The sequence below is a fragment of the Trichechus manatus genome, unplaced genomic scaffold (genome assembly GCF_000243295.1).
Source record: "Trichechus manatus latirostris isolate Lorelei unplaced genomic scaffold, TriManLat1.0 scaffold00115, whole genome shotgun sequence".
Classification (NCBI taxonomy): Eukaryota; Metazoa; Chordata; class Mammalia; order Sirenia; family Trichechidae; genus Trichechus; species Trichechus manatus.
The window spans coordinates 212,417-228,463 of record NW_004444051.1 but is presented as its reverse complement, the minus strand read 5'-3'; the positions used below and the strand labels follow the sequence as shown (position 1 = coordinate 228,463).

General features: G+C 42.1%; 1 protein-coding gene across 1 annotated transcript in view; it reads left to right on the top strand.

Annotated features, from left to right (window-relative positions):
- Positions 1–14,816, top strand: part of SCGN (secretagogin, EF-hand calcium binding protein) — a 59,686-nt gene extending 44,870 nt beyond the window's left edge. Inside the window, exon 11 of the mRNA XM_004383975.3 lies at positions 14,563–14,816. Within this exon, the coding sequence (XP_004384032.1) occupies positions 14,563–14,691 (129 nt within the window). The 3' untranslated portion in view covers positions 14,692–14,816. The remainder of the gene's footprint in view (positions 1–14,562) is intronic.
- Positions 14,817–16,047: the final 1,231 nt, after the last annotated feature.

The following is a 16,047-nucleotide window of genomic DNA, read 5'->3' as shown; positions in this document are numbered from 1 at the left end:
TAGGTATGAGTTTAGTTGTCATTTTGATGTCTTTTTTTGTGTGTTGTTCACAGTTTCTTTGTTCCACTTAATTTTCTGTGCTGAGTCGTTTTTCTTTATGTGTTTTCTTTTCATCTTTTTCACTGTTGTTGATTTTGTGTTTGCTGAGTCTTTATATTTTTCTTGTTTTTTATTTTGACTCGTAGGATTGTTAGTTTCCTTTGTGGTTACCTTAATATTTACACCTATTTTTCTAAGTTTATAACAGTCTTTTATTTCTTTTTATCGCCTTGACTTCCTCTCCATATGAAAAATCTATGTCTACCTTTTTTAAGTCCCTCTTTTTTGTTTGAATGTTGTCATCTTTTCATATTGACATCTGTTTCCATATTTTCAGTGTTTTAGCTTTGATTTACTTTTGTGACTTCTCTATCTGGGTTGATATCTGGTTGCTCTGTCCTGTGTTCTAGTCTTAGGTTATTATCTGATGTTACTTATTTTCTAACCTGAAGACTCCCTTTAGTAGTTTTTGTAATTTTGGTTTGGTTTTTGTAAATTCCCTAAGTTTCTGTTTATCTTGAAATGTCCTAATTTCACCATCATATATGACAGACAGTTTTGCTGGATATAGAATTCTTGGCTGGCAGTTTTTTTCCTTCAAGGCTTCATATGAGTCATCCCATTGTCTTCTTGCCTGCATGGTTTCTGCTGAGTAGTCTGAGCTTATTCTTATTGACTCTCCTTAGTAGATGACTTTTCTTTTATCCCTAGCCACTCTTAAAATTCTCTCTTTGTCTTCGGTTTTGGCAAGTTTGATTATAATATGTCTTGGTGACTTTCTTTTGGGATCTACCTTATGTGGGGTTGATGAGCACCTTGGATAGATATCTTGTCATCTTTCAAGATATCAGGGAAGACTTCTGCCAACAAGTCTTCAACAGTTCTCTTGTATTTTCTGTTATCCTCCACTGTTCTGGTACTCCAATCACTCGTACGTTATTCCTCTTGATAGAGTCCCACATAATTCTTAGAGTTTCTTCATTTTTTAAAATCCTTTTATCTGATTTTTCCTCAGATAAGTTGGTCTCAAGTGCTTTATCTTCAATCTCACTAATTCTGACTTGCATTGCCTGAATTCTGCTCCTATGACTTTCTATTAAATTGTCTAATTCTGACATTTTATTGTTAATCTTCTGGATTTCTGATTGCTGCCTCTCTATGGATTCTTACAGCCTGTTAAATTTGTCATTAGGCTCTTCTCTAATCTTTTTAATTTCCTCTATTGCATGTTCTGCGTTTTGCTTCATTTCCTTCCTAATTTCTTGAAGAGTTCTGTATATTAATCTTTTGTATTCTGCCTCTGGTAATTCCAAGAAATTTTCCTCCCCTTGAAAATTTCTTGATTCTTTATTTTGTGAGCTTGCTGAAGCCATCATGGATTACCTCTTCATGTGATTTGATATTGACTGCTGTCTCTGAGCCATCAATAAGGTATTATATTTATTTATTTTATGTTTGCTTACTGTGTCCTAGCTGCTTGTTTTGTTTTGATATGCCCAAATAGGCTGCTTGTATGAGCTAGTTTGATTATTTGCACCTTTAAAGCTCTAATGTCCCGTCACCAGGTGGTTAGATCTGTTACTAGGTATGTGAGCTAAGGAGTCCGCTCATTCTCCTGTATGGATTCAGCTCAGGTGCCCAGGTGGATAGCCACCAAGTGTGTGGTGTAGGCTCTCACTTATAGTCCTAGACAGGCATGGGTGATTGGTGTAGGCACAGGCATCTGGCTGCAGCAGGGGGACACACTCTGAGCAAGACAGGGGGCTGACAGACACCCCCAAGTGTCCAGGAGGAAGGTGTGTCCCTGTTCCCTAGAGCACATAGGTGGGAGGGTTTTGCAGCTGGACTATGAGCACCTAATGCTGTTGGTTGTAAGGACTAGGGCATACCTCTGATCCATGGACCCTTATCACAGGTGGCTAGGTGGCATGGGTGGAGCCACCAGTCCTCAGTCACCTGATGTGGGTAGGTGAAGACCCTGCTTAATGGGCAGAGCAGTGTCAAATATCAAGAACCTGCCACTTGACTGCTGAAACACTTGAAATTAGAGTTCTGGTATATACCCTGTTGTACTGCGGTAATGAGGGCCTACGCTGTTGAGATGGGCCCACACAAGTCTATATGAGGGGAAAGGCATCAAAGTCTGTGGATCCCTTATGCCTGTGACTAGGCAAAGGAGCTGTGCTTACCCTGGGTTCCTGGCTTAGGGGAACTGGCAGTTTATTTTTTCCCTGTTTGTTAATTTTTTCACTCTCCAAGGCAGCAGAATGGCTCCAGGCATGTGACGGATCCTACTTCCGGCCCAGGGGACTCAGCAATTGCTGAAGCAGGTCCAGGACCCAGTGCAGAGCAGGGAGCAGGGAGGCAAATGGGAGAGAGCTTTTTCCCTAAGGGGGGTGTTTTTGATCCGCGCGGTAAGCCGTATGCAATTACTTACCTTTTGCTGGATCGATGGCTGCTTCTCACTGGATCTGGGGGGCTGTGTAGACTCTCTGGCACTGGGTCTTTCCTGGTGCAGAAAACGCGTCTCCAGAGCACAGCTGCGTGCCTGCCTCACCACTCACTCCTGAGCTGCTCAGGCCTGAAGGGCTCAGGCTCTCTCCGGGTCAGATCTGGCAACTCCTCGCTGCTTCCAAACCGTCTCTCCCTCCCCCTGCCACTCCGTTCAGTTCCTCAACTCTGCCTTTGATGTTCAGGGCTCCCCGATTGCCATATATAATCAAATCACTTGTTTTTTCCGGTCTTTGTTGTAAGAGGGTCCACCAGAAGCGTCTGACTACTCCGCCATCTTGGCCCCGCGTCCTCTTGGCTGTAATCTTTATGGAAACAGATCACCAGGCTTTTCTTCCATGGTGCCACTGGGTAGGTTCAAACCACCAACCTCTTGGTTAGTAGATGAACGAAAACCACTTGCACCACCCAGGAGTAGATAGGAGAGATCGCTCCCTGGAGAAGGACATCATGCTTGGTAAAGTGAGGCTCATCGAAAAAGAGGAAGACCCTCAATGAGATGGATTGACACAGTGGCTGCAACAGTGGACTCAAGCATAGCCACGATTGTGAGGATGGTGCAGGACCAGGCAGTGTCTTGTTCTGTTGTACACAGGATCACTGTGAGTCGTAGCCAACTTGACAGCACCTAACAACAACAGTAGATAGTGTTTTAAAAAGAAATCCTTTTGACATCTTTGTGAACTATATTGACTGGCTGCATGAATCAGTTAGGCGGATAATTTCCAACTTCTTTTCTATGGGACCAAGTAGACACTGACATCCTTAGGGATGTTTTTAAGGTTTGTTTGGGACACAATGATTATGTCTTGACTGGTCCAGATGCCAAAAAATTAGAGTAGTAATTCACAGGACTCCTTTGACTATCTGATTAAAATCATGGAGGCTTGCAACAGAAAAAGGCCCAGACACCAATTTTGGCATATATCTCCAGAGAGTTCATATGCTGTGATTGAGTGGGCGTGGATGAGGTTTTTTCTGGATTCTAATCAGTATGACTGCTATGTCTTCCTGGACTCCTAACTTTTGTCATTCCCATCCAAATGGCTCCCTTGCCTCTTCTTTTTCTCCTCCACATATTGCTTGTGTTGGAGATTTTACGGGCATTTTCATAGCCAGAATGATGGATCGATGTTGATGTGCTCTTGCCTTTGACATTGATTACTAAAGGAAAATCCCATTTTACTCATTATCTATTTAATGCCAGAATAACTTCTGTAATAAAAACTGAGCAATCATGTATGGGGCATTAAAGTCGCACAGCTGAAGGCCTTGCCAAACTGGAGTTTTCATTTCCTCTTGATAGAATGAATGCTATCTTAGTTCCTTAGTGTTGCTGTAACAGAAATGACACAAGTGGGTGGCTTTAAAGAACAGAAATTTATTTTTCTCACAGTTCAGGAGGCTAAAAGTCCGAATTCAGTGTGTGGCTCTAGGGGGAGGTCCTTCTCTGTCTATTTCAGCTTCTAGTAGCCTGCAATCCTTGGAGTTCCTGGGCTTATAGATTCATCTGCCTCTATAGTCATCAGATAGAGTTTGTCTTCCCTCATGTGTGCTTGCTTGTCTCTGTGTCTATGCTACTCTTTATATATCTCAGAAGTGATTAGGTTTAGGGTATACCCTAATTAACGTAACAAAGAAAATCCTGTTCTCAAATGAGATTTCATCCACGGGCACAGGAGTTAGTTTTCTAACACTTACTTTGGGGGACACAATTCAACCCATAACATTCCACCCTTTGGCCCCCCAAAATTTATATCATTCCCACATGCAAATAACTGTCACCCTATCATAAATGGTATGGTGATCCTATTTTTCAGAACTTGTGGCTTCCTCTGTGGAGAGGAGGTAGGGCTACTCCTTGCCTAAGTGTAGAGCATGGTGCTCCAGAACCTTACAGATTGCCAGCCAGAGGGCCTGGCCTCCTGCTGTCCCCATGCTGTCCTCCCTAAAGTCTGCACGTGTGGATGCGCAGCAGAAGTGAGCAGTCAGTCATCAAACACATCTTCCTCTTTCCTTCTTTTGCTATTCCCTTAGGAGTCCCTGAGTGCTGCAAATAGTTAAGGGCCCCAACCAGAAAGGTTGGAGGTTTGAGTCTACCCAGAAGCACCTCAGAAGAAAGGCCTGGTAATCTATTTCTGAAAAAATCTGCCATTGAAAACCCTATGAAGCATACTCTGAGACACATAGGGTCACTGAGTCAGAATCGACTTGACAACGTTTTTTTTTGCCTTTAATTTTATCCCAAACTTGTAGAAAATAAAATCTTCCTGGGTCTGAGGTCTCATTTGTTGCTAAGAGCTTGCCTGGCATCCCACATCTTTGCCACGCTGTAGGATGCATCAGGCGGGCCTGAAGGATTGGCTGTGCTTGAAATGGAAGCCATCAGAGGCACAGAATTTGGGACAGTGGTTTCAAGAGGGGCTGCCACGGTGGTGGTGGTTGCTGCTCCTCCTCTTTTGTACCCTCATTTTTATTCTTTTCTTCTTTCTCTTTTGGAAAAAAAAGAGATTGGAAGCTTTTTTGTAGATGAGAAAGTACAAGATGATGGACAGTGCTTTGGAGTCTTACAGATCTGAGCTTTAATCTCAGTTCAGCCATTTGCAAGCTGTGTGTCAGATGTGTCTGATGCCTGTCTCCTCATCCATAAAATTGGTAAAATAATAGCTATTTTCCAAGGTTATCTGATGACTAAGAATAACATAGACATGTAGCACAGTCCCTGGGTTTTCTTGGCTGTAATCTTTACAGAGTGTCAAAAATTATAATCTTTATTAATTTATTAGGACAAAGCTACTGTAATCTTAGAGTAAGTTTCTGAGCATAAGAACAATTAGCACTTGAGAGGAAATTTCATAAATGGGATCAGCAGCTCAATGCATGGCTGAGCCATTTTAGTGGATAATCCTGCCTGAAATAATAACATAAAAGGAGCCATTGCAAAAGAGAGCTTCTAAGAGATAAACATGCTTGTTAACAGAAATTAACTTACATACAGGCAGAAATTAACCTATATTGTTTTAGAACTCATAGTTTTAAAATTTTTGTTTTCTGATTATAAAATTATCTGCATGTTGTATAAAAATTGAAAATTAAGGAAAGTAACAGCTAAAAAGCAAATGAAAACTCAGGCTAAGAACTCAGGTTCTGACCACCTTGGGTCCTAGTTTTGGCTTTACCACTCACCAGCTATGCGACCTTGGACAAAGTATTTAGCCTCTCCAAACCTCAGTTTCCTCATCTGGAAGATGGGACTAACCATAGATTCTACCTCCATAAAGTTGTCATGAAGATTGTAGAAGATAATCTGTGAGAGGCAATTGTTGTTGCCCTTGAGTCAGCTCCAACACCTGGCAACCCTAAGTACAACAGAAAGAAACATTGCCCGGTCCTGCACCATCTTCACAATTGTTGGTATGGAATCCATTGTTGAGGCCACTGTGTATTTTGAGTGCCTTCCACACTAGGGGGTCATCTTTGTGCACTATATTGGACAGTATTTTGTTGTGATCCGTAGAGTTTTCATTAGCTAATTTTTGGAAGTAGATTGCCAGGCCTTTCCTCCTAGTTTGTCTTAGTCTGGAAACTCTACTGAAACCTGCCCACCTTGGGTGGTGACTCTGCTGATATTTGAAATACTGGTGGCATAGCTTCCAGCGTTATAACAACACCCAAGCCACCACAGTACAACAAACTGACAGACAAATGATGGGAGAGGCAATTAGCATTATACTAATTCAATAATTATTATCTATAACAATATTAAGTTAAATTATTAAGAGCTGAATAAATATTAGCTGTTGTTATGACTAATCTACGTGGAAATTAATAGCTCTCTTAACTTTATTTTCCCTGATCTTCATTATTTTCATATAATTTTCAAAGGTATTTTTATCCTGTGTAATTTTATTAGATTCTGTCTTAAAAATCATCACTTTTGAATCTGGACAATCTTATTAATTTTTAACGATTTCACCTCCCAATTGTCCCTGAGTTTGGCAATGGCTTTCAAAGCTCAATGGGAGAAAAGGGAAGTAAAATCCAAACCAGCAACATAGTAGATATTTTTCCAGAGAAAATTAAAGAGAAGGGAAAAGTTCTAGGCCTGATAACTGTTGATTATAGCTCTATTCAAAAGATCACTTGGAAACAGGCATCGACCTCACTCTTTGATTAATTCAAATTAACTCCATCAGAAACCAGAGGAGCCTCTGTCACTATTGTCCTTGCCTTCCATTCTTGTAGGTTGCTGGGTCAGCAAAAAGGTACCACTCCATTTTAGTGCAAGCCAATGTGAGACAGAACTGGTTTCTAAGGACTAAGTCAGATTGTGACTAGTGCTACAGAAGCATTTTACAAGGTATCTGCTGACCATTTGTTGAGCTAAAAAGGATGTACAGTAGTTGATTATTGATGTTCCCCTCTTAAGCCACATAATTGAGGGTGCATCACGTTATTGGATCTTTCCTAGTCTTTATTGGATTGTGCCTAGTCTTCTAGGTTGCTTAAAAAAATTCTCCATATAATTTGAAAGATATAGTCAAGGAATGACGATTGATTGAATCTGCCATTTCTTGGCTTCATAAACACAGTCAACTCCTGTGACCATTTTATTTATATTCATCTTATATGAAAGGCCATGTGACAAGTAAACAAACTGATAGCTGGAATTTATTTTAAAAGCCAACTATCAGAGCATATCATAGTGCCAGTAGGAATCTTAGTTTCTAAGTTTATAACATTGGGCCAGGAGCCCTGATGTTTGCAATAATAACTTTGAAGTCTTTTATTCCTTGGAAAACCAATATATGTATGATGCGTATGTTGACTTAGCATTAATTTTTTTTGGTTACCAGAAGACCCCCTTCCCTAACTTCAGGAAAATGATGTCCGAGTCTGTCCTCTGTCTGATAGATGAAATAGCAAGTCCCTGAGGGAAACAACACAATTTCTGCACAAGGTTTTTAGGAGCCTATAGCTCCCTGAGGAGCCCTGGTGGCACAGTGGTTAAGAGCTCAGATGCTAACCAAAAGGTTGGCAATTCCAATCCACCAGCTGCTCCTTGGAAACCCTATGGGGTGGTTCTACTCTGTCCCATAGGGTTGCTATGAGTCGGAACTGACTTGACAGCAGTGGGTTTGGTTTCTGGTATAGGGCCCTGAAGGGGCCCTGGTGGCAGGTGGTTAAATGCCTCTGCTGCTCACCACCAGAAGGTTGGTGGTTTGAACCCACCAGCCGCTCAGCAGGAGGAAGATGTGGTAGTCATCTTCCATAAAGATTACAGCCCTGGAAACCTTATAAAGCAGTTCTACTCTGTTATATAGGGTCACTATGAGTCGGAATTGACTTGACGGTACACAACGACAACAATAGCTCCCTGACTGGTGCAAATGGTTTGTGCTCAACTACTAACCTAAAGGTTGGCAGCTTGAACCCACTCAGGGGTCTGCAGAAGAAAGGCCTGGTGACCTGCTTCTGTAAAGAGTACAGCCAAGAAAATCCTATGGAGTAGCTCTACTCTGTAACACATGGGCTCATCATGAGTTGGAATCAACTTGATGGCCACGGGGTTTTTTGGTTGTTGTTTATAATTCATTCACCATAAAAATAAACACAAGAATCTGCAGCTTAAAATGGAAAATAAAAAGACAAGAACATTGAGATTCTCAGTACCCTCTGAGGAGAAGTAGAAATATGAACAATGATGCTGGAAGCTACATAAATGATTCTCCAGAGATGAGCAGGATGTCTGCTGTGAGGTAATGAGAGCCCCTACTTCCAGGCCACCCAAAAGTTCGTTCTTTCCCCTCATAGACACCCTCTGCTTTTCTCTGTTTTTAAAAAGAAGCTGGTTGGCAAGAGAGGACAGTACCCAACCTCAAGGATTGAATCTAGTGCATGTCCCTCCAAAGAGCTAGCCCTTATCACAAATTGTATTTTTTCTTTCATTTTTTATATTGTAAAAATGATGTTTACATCACAAACAAAATTGAAAATAGAGAAAACAAGAAACAATCTGTATACCCTAACAGACCCACTATTAGCTGACCACTATTAACGTCAATGTATATTTTGTATACAATTGAAATTATAGTGAATAAGCATTTCCTAATATTAGTCATGGAGTCTCTGGATGGTGCATATGGTTAATGCACTCAGCTGCTAACTGAGTCTATCCAGAGGCACCTCAGAAGAATGACTTGGTGATCTACTTTTGAAAAAGCAGCCATTGAAAACCCTACGGAGCAGAGTTCTACTCTGACACGCGTGGGGTCGCCATGTGTCAGTTGACTTGACGGCAACTGTTATTTTTTTTAAATATTAGTCATCATTTTAGTGTCCACATGATACTCCATCTGTGGTTAGATCATAAGTTGTCTAAACACAGAATTATCTTAGGTGAAGGGAAGGACAACACATAATACGGGGGAAGTCAGCACAACTGGACTAAACCAATGCTAAGAAGTTTCCTGACTACAGCCAAACACTTTGAGGGACAAAGTAGCAGTGGTGGGGGTCTGGGGACCATGCTTTCAGGGGACATCTAGGTCAACTGGCATAACAAAGTTTATTAAGAAAATGTTCTGTATCCTACTTTGGTGAGTGGCATCTGGGGTCTTAAAAGCTAGCGAGCGGCCATCTAAGATGCATCAATTGGTCCCAACCCACCTGGAGTAAAGGAGAATGAAGAACACCAGAGTTACAAGGAAAGTATTAGCCCTAGTGAGAGAAAGGGCCACATAAACCAGAGACTTCATTAGCCCAAGACCAGAAGAACTAGATGGTGCCCAGCTATCACCAATGACTGCTCTGACAGGAAACACAACAGAGTCACTGACAGAGCATGAGAAAAGTGGGGTGCAGACTTCAAATTCTAGTAAAAAGACCAGACTTAATGGTCTGACTGAGACTGGAGGATCCCCAGAAAGCATAGCCCCTGCACCCTCTGTCAACCCAGAACTAAAACCATTCCCGAGGCCAACTCTTCAGACAAAGATTAGACTCGAATATGGGACATAAAATGATACTCGTGAAGAGTGTGCTTCTTAGCTCAAGTAGATACATGAGACTAAATGGGCAGCTCCTGTCCGGAGGTGAGATGAGAAGGCAGAGAGGGTCAGGAGCTGGTTGAATGGACATGGGAAGACAGGGGTGGAAAGGAGGAGTGTGCTGTCACAGTATAGGGAGAGCAATTAGGGTTACATAACAATGTATGTATAAATTTTTGTATGAGACACTAACTTGAATCGTAAACTTTCACTTTAAGTACAACAATTTAATAAGTTGTCTAAACATTCCCCTACTGCTAGTAACTTAGATTATTTTCCATGTTTGTGATGTAAAATAATGCTGTAATAAATATCTTTGTGCATGAATCTTTCCCTATTCTTGGCCTTGTCCCAGGAATAGAATTACTAAGTCACTGTAAACTTCCTGACCAAAAAAAAAAAAACAAAAAAACCCGTTGCTGTTGAGTTGATTTTGACTCATAGTGACCCTATAAGATAGAGTAGAACTGCCTCATAGAGTTTCCAAGGAGTGGCTGGTGGATTCGGATGGTCCACCTTTTGGTTAGCAGCTGAGCTCTTAATTACTGCGACACTAGAGCTCCACCCATTGCCAAATCATAGCAAACTTTTAAGGAAAAATAACTGTGTGCTTCACCATTTCCTTCTTTCACCTCAACCCGAACTTTTATCCCCTCATTACCCAGAGGATTGATGACTTCATTTTGCCCTGGACTTTTCTATTAATGAAGAAAGTAGTCTGATGTATACATTTGTTTTTTTTCTTATTAGTGACTCAATGTACTGCCAATGCCAGGGTGATGAAAAACTTTTAAGAAAGAGCATAGGTGACAAGGAAGAGGCAATGTTTAATCCAGTGGAATAAATATCTAACCAAAGAACACCAGGCACTGTGGTCAGTGGTGATGGAAAGACTTTACAGTTTGAAGACTGAAGAGGTTCTTCATGGACCTGTTGACTGACGGCACATTCACCTGTGTATACCACTCTCTAGAAGATGTCCCAATCTGATCAAGTGCTTCTGTTTGCCTAGCAACCGTACCGTAGCGTACCTGTTGCCATCCAGTTGATTCTGACTCAAAGCGACCCTACAGGACAGAGTATAACTGCCTCTTGGAGTTTCCAAGAAGCAGCTGGTGGATTCGAACTGCTGACCTTTTGGTTGGCAGCCAAGCTCTTAACCATTGTGCCACAGGGCTCTTATTTTGCCTAGCAAAATAATCCTAAAAGAACGCCAACATGACCCTTCATTTTGATTTTACAATATGCAATGGAAGATGATAATTACAAGAAATCTGGGACAGGACTGGCCCTGGATGTGGGATTTATTATCGTTATTTCTTCCAGACAAAGAGATTAATGGGCTTGCTGACAGGTACCTGGCCAATGTCTTAAGCAATAACGTCTTGGCTTCTGCCTGTCACCTTGGTGTTTTCAGACACCAGTGTGGCCAATAAATATCAAAGTGAAGACAGAGAACGTGTTGTAATTTTGCATAGAGAATGTGGTTCTGGATAATTAAGTATTCTGATTGGTAAAGCGGATTACAATAAAGAGCACTTAAACCACCATCAACACTAGAATTCAGTCTCTCTAGTGGTCAGAGAACCTTTGAGGTGGTGCAGAGTCTCAGAGTTGTGATGGTAATTCCAGACCTGGTGGTGTAGTGGTTAAGAGCTCAGCTGCTAACCAAAAGGTCGGCAGTTGAATCCACCAGCTCCTCCTTGGAAACCCTACGGGGCAGTTCTACTCTTGTCCTGTAGGGTCACTATGAGTCAGAATCGACTCAACAGCAATGGATTTGGTTTGGTTTTGGTTATTAATAGAGGGTTTGGACACCAACTTTCATCATTTCTGGAGAGTTGGAATGTACAGGAGAGAAAGGGCATGTGACAGAAGCAAGAAGGCTGCATTTGAAGACGGAGTCACTCATTAATTCCAATATTATTGAGTACTTACTATTAACAGGAACTGGGGAGACAGAGCCATGCCCACAAGTCCAACCCGCTATTCCCAGGATTCAAGGGGGTCAGACAAGCATTTTTTTTTTAATTGTGCTTTAGGTGAAAGTTTACAGCTCAAGTTAGTTTCTCATACAAAAATTTATACACACATTGTTATGTGGCCCTAGTTGCTATCCCTATAATGTGACTGCACATTCCTCCTTTCCACTCTGGATTTCCCATGTCCATTCAACCAGCTCCTATCCCTTCCTGTCTTCTCATCTCGCCTCTGGACAGGAGCTGCCCACCAAGTCTTGTGTATCTACTTGAACTAAGAAGCACACTCTTTATGAATATCATTTTACGTACATAAGCATTTTTCAGTCAATTATCCTGGATCCACTCTCATGCTTTTACATGAGATGGATGAGAAAACAACAATATTTTTACATAAAAGGCTATGATATAATGTAGTGCTAAAGAAATGGACTCTGGGGCCCATCTGCCAGAGATTAAACCTGGTTCTGACATGTACAGCTGTGTGACTGTGGACAAGGTTAATTAACCTTTCTGTGCCTCAGTTTCCTCATCTGTAAATTGAGGATGTCAGTAGATACAATCTCATAGGGTTGTACTGAAGATTAAAGTTAACGTATGTAGAGCCCTTAGGTCAGGAACTTGTGTACATTTACATTGGTGAGGATTATTAAAACTGAGGCCCTGAGTGATTTTAGGTTATCTGTCTTCAGTGGTTTCGGAATTTTGAACAGTAGCATTGAGGGCTCCTGACTCCTAGTGAGTTGCTGAGCATTAAAAGACATAACTTCAAAGGTCTGAAGAAACTTCCGTTACACACACACACAACACACACACCCACAATGCACATGCAAATTCCTGGACTAAAAATGTTTCCCACTAGAAAATTTCTTTTTTTGCAGGAAAAAAAGTGATTATTCTTCAATTAGGAAAAAAACCTTAGTGTAGCTGGAACAAGGTAAATATATTGACAAATTAATTCATACTAATGTGTAAATGATTACCACCTCATTTTTTTTCTAAGAGTGAGATTTACCAAAAGGATCCTTTCTCTTGTTGGATAAAGGATGTGTAAACAAGTGGTTGAGGATGCCAAAACCCCCCACTTTACAATTGTTCAACAAATGAGCTCCCTGACACACTGGGTCTCGGAGTGCAGCTTGCTGATTTCAGGATATCTGGGCCACATTTTCTTGGGACACACCTACACTTGCCAGCTCCTGAAACTCAGGGAACTATCCGTTGTGGGTCCCAGCAAAGAGAATCTATTACCAATGTGTTACATCTTGGTCTAAAGGTCCAATAATTCAGGGCACCCTCGACAGAGGACTAAAGTTGGCCACGTTTGTCTTCTGGTCCGAGACTCTTTCACCTCCTATCTCTCCCTGAATTCTGTCGCACTTTGGTGTTTATTCTTCCTGCTCTGCAATCTGGCTCCCAGTTCCTGCTGCTCTCTCTTGTCCCTTCTCCTCCCTGTTAAAACCAGCTATCAGGGATAGACTCGGTGTCAGTCGTTTACCCTGTCAGATAGTGCAAATGAGCTTGTTGTCTTCATTTGGCTCTCTAGTTGAGGAATGAAAGGTTTTGTTCCCTTTTGCAGTGATTTCTCTGGAAGCGAGGACACCCTGGGGTGGGCTGGGTGATGGGGAATGCTCCCAAGTGTATCAGTTTCCTAGACCTGCTGTAACAAAGCACCACCAACTGGGTGGCTCAAAATAATGGACATTTATTCTCTCACTACTCTTGAGGCTAGCAGTTTGAAATCAAGGTGTTGGCAGGGCCATGACTTTTCCCAGCTTCTGGTGGTTCTTGGCAATCCCTGGTGTTCCTTGGCTTGTAGATGCATCACTACAGTCTCTGTCTCACTCTTCACATGGCTGTCTTCCCTCTGTGTCTGTCTTTTCTCTTCTTTTGATAAGGACATTACTCACATTGGATTACATATGACCCAGCTTACTCCATTATGACCTCATGTTAAATGATAACATCTTCAAAGAACTTGCTTCCTAACAAAGTCATACTCACAGGGACTGAGCATTAGGACTTCAGCATCTTTTTGGGGAACACAATTTAACCCATCATACTAAGGCTCCTAAAATTAAACCCTGCAGACCGCCATCTCCTTTGTCAAGCATAAGACCAATCTGGTAAACAAGGAGCTTGGGAATGTGATTAGTTGGGTATTCATTTATCTCTGAGCATTGACTTTTTAATTTACTCTCGTATAGCTTCATTAGACTAGCCTTTTTATTTATGAGAACAGTGTGAAATGGTGGAACGAGCATTTAATTGGAGTCAGAAGACTTGGGATTTAAAAAATGTTGTCGGCAGCTGTCTAGCTTGGCAAGATGTTTACACTCTGACTGAGCCTCCATTTCCTAATCTGTAAAAGAGGGGTAATTATTTACCTCCCCAGGTTACTGTGAGGACTAAATGAAATCACCTATGGGGAAGCACTTAGTTCAAGCGTTGCTAACTTTTGTAGGCTTTGAGTTTACAATATTTTCCTAGCTAACATGCATCACAATGTCTTCTTAGTCCCTAAGCTATTACTTAGAATAAATCTTACTTCCTTAGCTCAATAGCATAATGTTTTAGTTAGATTTCCACTCATTACAACTCTTTTTGAAACCAAAGGCACAAAAACCTCCTACAGGGAGATAATAAAATGTGTCTTCTCTCATTGATGTAGCAAGACAGAATTTGTGATCATGATCATCTGCTTTGAGGAAAATATTTTTATTACAGTTGCTAATAAGGCAGGCTTTCTGGAAATAGATGTTCACCTGAAAGGACATGCCGAGAAATTAACCTGTTGGTAGAAAACTTATCATTGTCCACACTTGGTAGAATGAGGACATAGGCCCACTCCCCCATGGCCTGTGTTCTCCAAGGCTTACTCAGAAGGCAGGGCACACCCTAAGCTTAGCAAACATCAGAAGAGGGACATTACAGGGTGTGACGGCCATAGCCTTTCCTTTTGACATTTTTTTTTTTTCCTCCAGCCCAGCATCAGCGGAGTCGACCTTGATAAGTTCCGGAAGATCCTCTTGCGTCACTGTGATGTGAATAAGGATGGAAAAATTCAGAAGTCTGAGCTGGCTTTGTGTCTTGGGCTGAAAATCAACCCATAATTCCCAGACGGCTTTGCCTTTTGTTCTTGTCATGTTCCTGTGCTTTTGCTGGTAGAATTGTTATCTGTGCTCTGCTCTTGAGGAAGCAGTAGGCATACCTTCTAACAGAATGGTGTTGCATCCTTCAGCAAGGGAGGGACACTAGGGTTTTTCTTCCAATGGTACGGTGTACTCCCACCTCACTGAAAGCCCCCCATGCCATGTCTGTATTACTTTCTCCTTGACCCTGGGGCTTTCCTGTGCCCCCAGAGACTCAGCTAACCTGTTGGGTCTGCTCTGCTTGTCCTTCCCCAGTCACCACGGAGGTAGCTGAGTCCATTCCTCTTGTGCTCTTGTTATGTGCTTTCTGCTGAGTCTGAATGGATTTTGGTGTCTGTGGCTGTCTTGTGACTTCTACAAACAGATTCTGATGTGGAAATAAATATGCAGCTGGAAACAAAGATGCACTGGCAATTGTTTTTGTGTTGTGACCTTTGAAATGTCCCACTCAATGGTCTGACAAACTAGGTCTCTAACTGATGCACTGAGCAAGGCAAGTGAAGCTCAATATCCTAACAGAACCCACACTACCCAGCCTTCAGTAGCCCTCGAATGGCCTCACTGGGGCTAGCTAAAAGGAGGAGTTGCTACAAATCACTTTTATGCATTAGATGATGGATACCAAAACACTCGTCCTGGGCTGGTCTTTGCTGTGCAGTGTTTTGTGAGTGCTCACGGGCAGGCAGGTCAGAACACAGAGGAGATCTGGAGAAAATGTTCCCAGGTAACCCAAACATCTGCTGCCACCCACCCCTCCCCCTTCCGACATTCTTCTCTCACTAATCCTAGCACTGTCAAGCATCTCTCCTATGTCCCTCAGCACGGAAATTAATTTTTAAAAATGTAAACCATAGAAATGGCCAGATGTTTACCTTTTCATAATAGGCAAAGTTTGGAAACAACCTGTAAAAATGGCATGGTGTCAGATGTCCTCAGCTAACTTCATGAGCGGGGAGGACAATCACCATCAACATCAGTCCAAAGCTGTGAGATGGAGGTCAGGCATACCTCCACTCTCCAGCGTTTATTTACCAGTTCTGATACCAACCATCCCTCCCACGAAACTCTACTTCTCTGCTGGGTTAGAGAATTCACTGCAATGGCCACATAGAACTCAGACTATATTCACGATTATGGGGTTTATTAGAGAATAAGTTACAATTCAGGATCAGGATCAACTTGGATGTGACAGGAACAACTCAGGATATAGTTCTATCGGGACAGCTTCTTCTCAGCTACTGCTGTGGGCCCTCGCTCTTGGCCTGGGCCCCCACTCTCAGCCTGGGCTTCTGCTTGGGCCTGGCCTCTGCCCTGCTC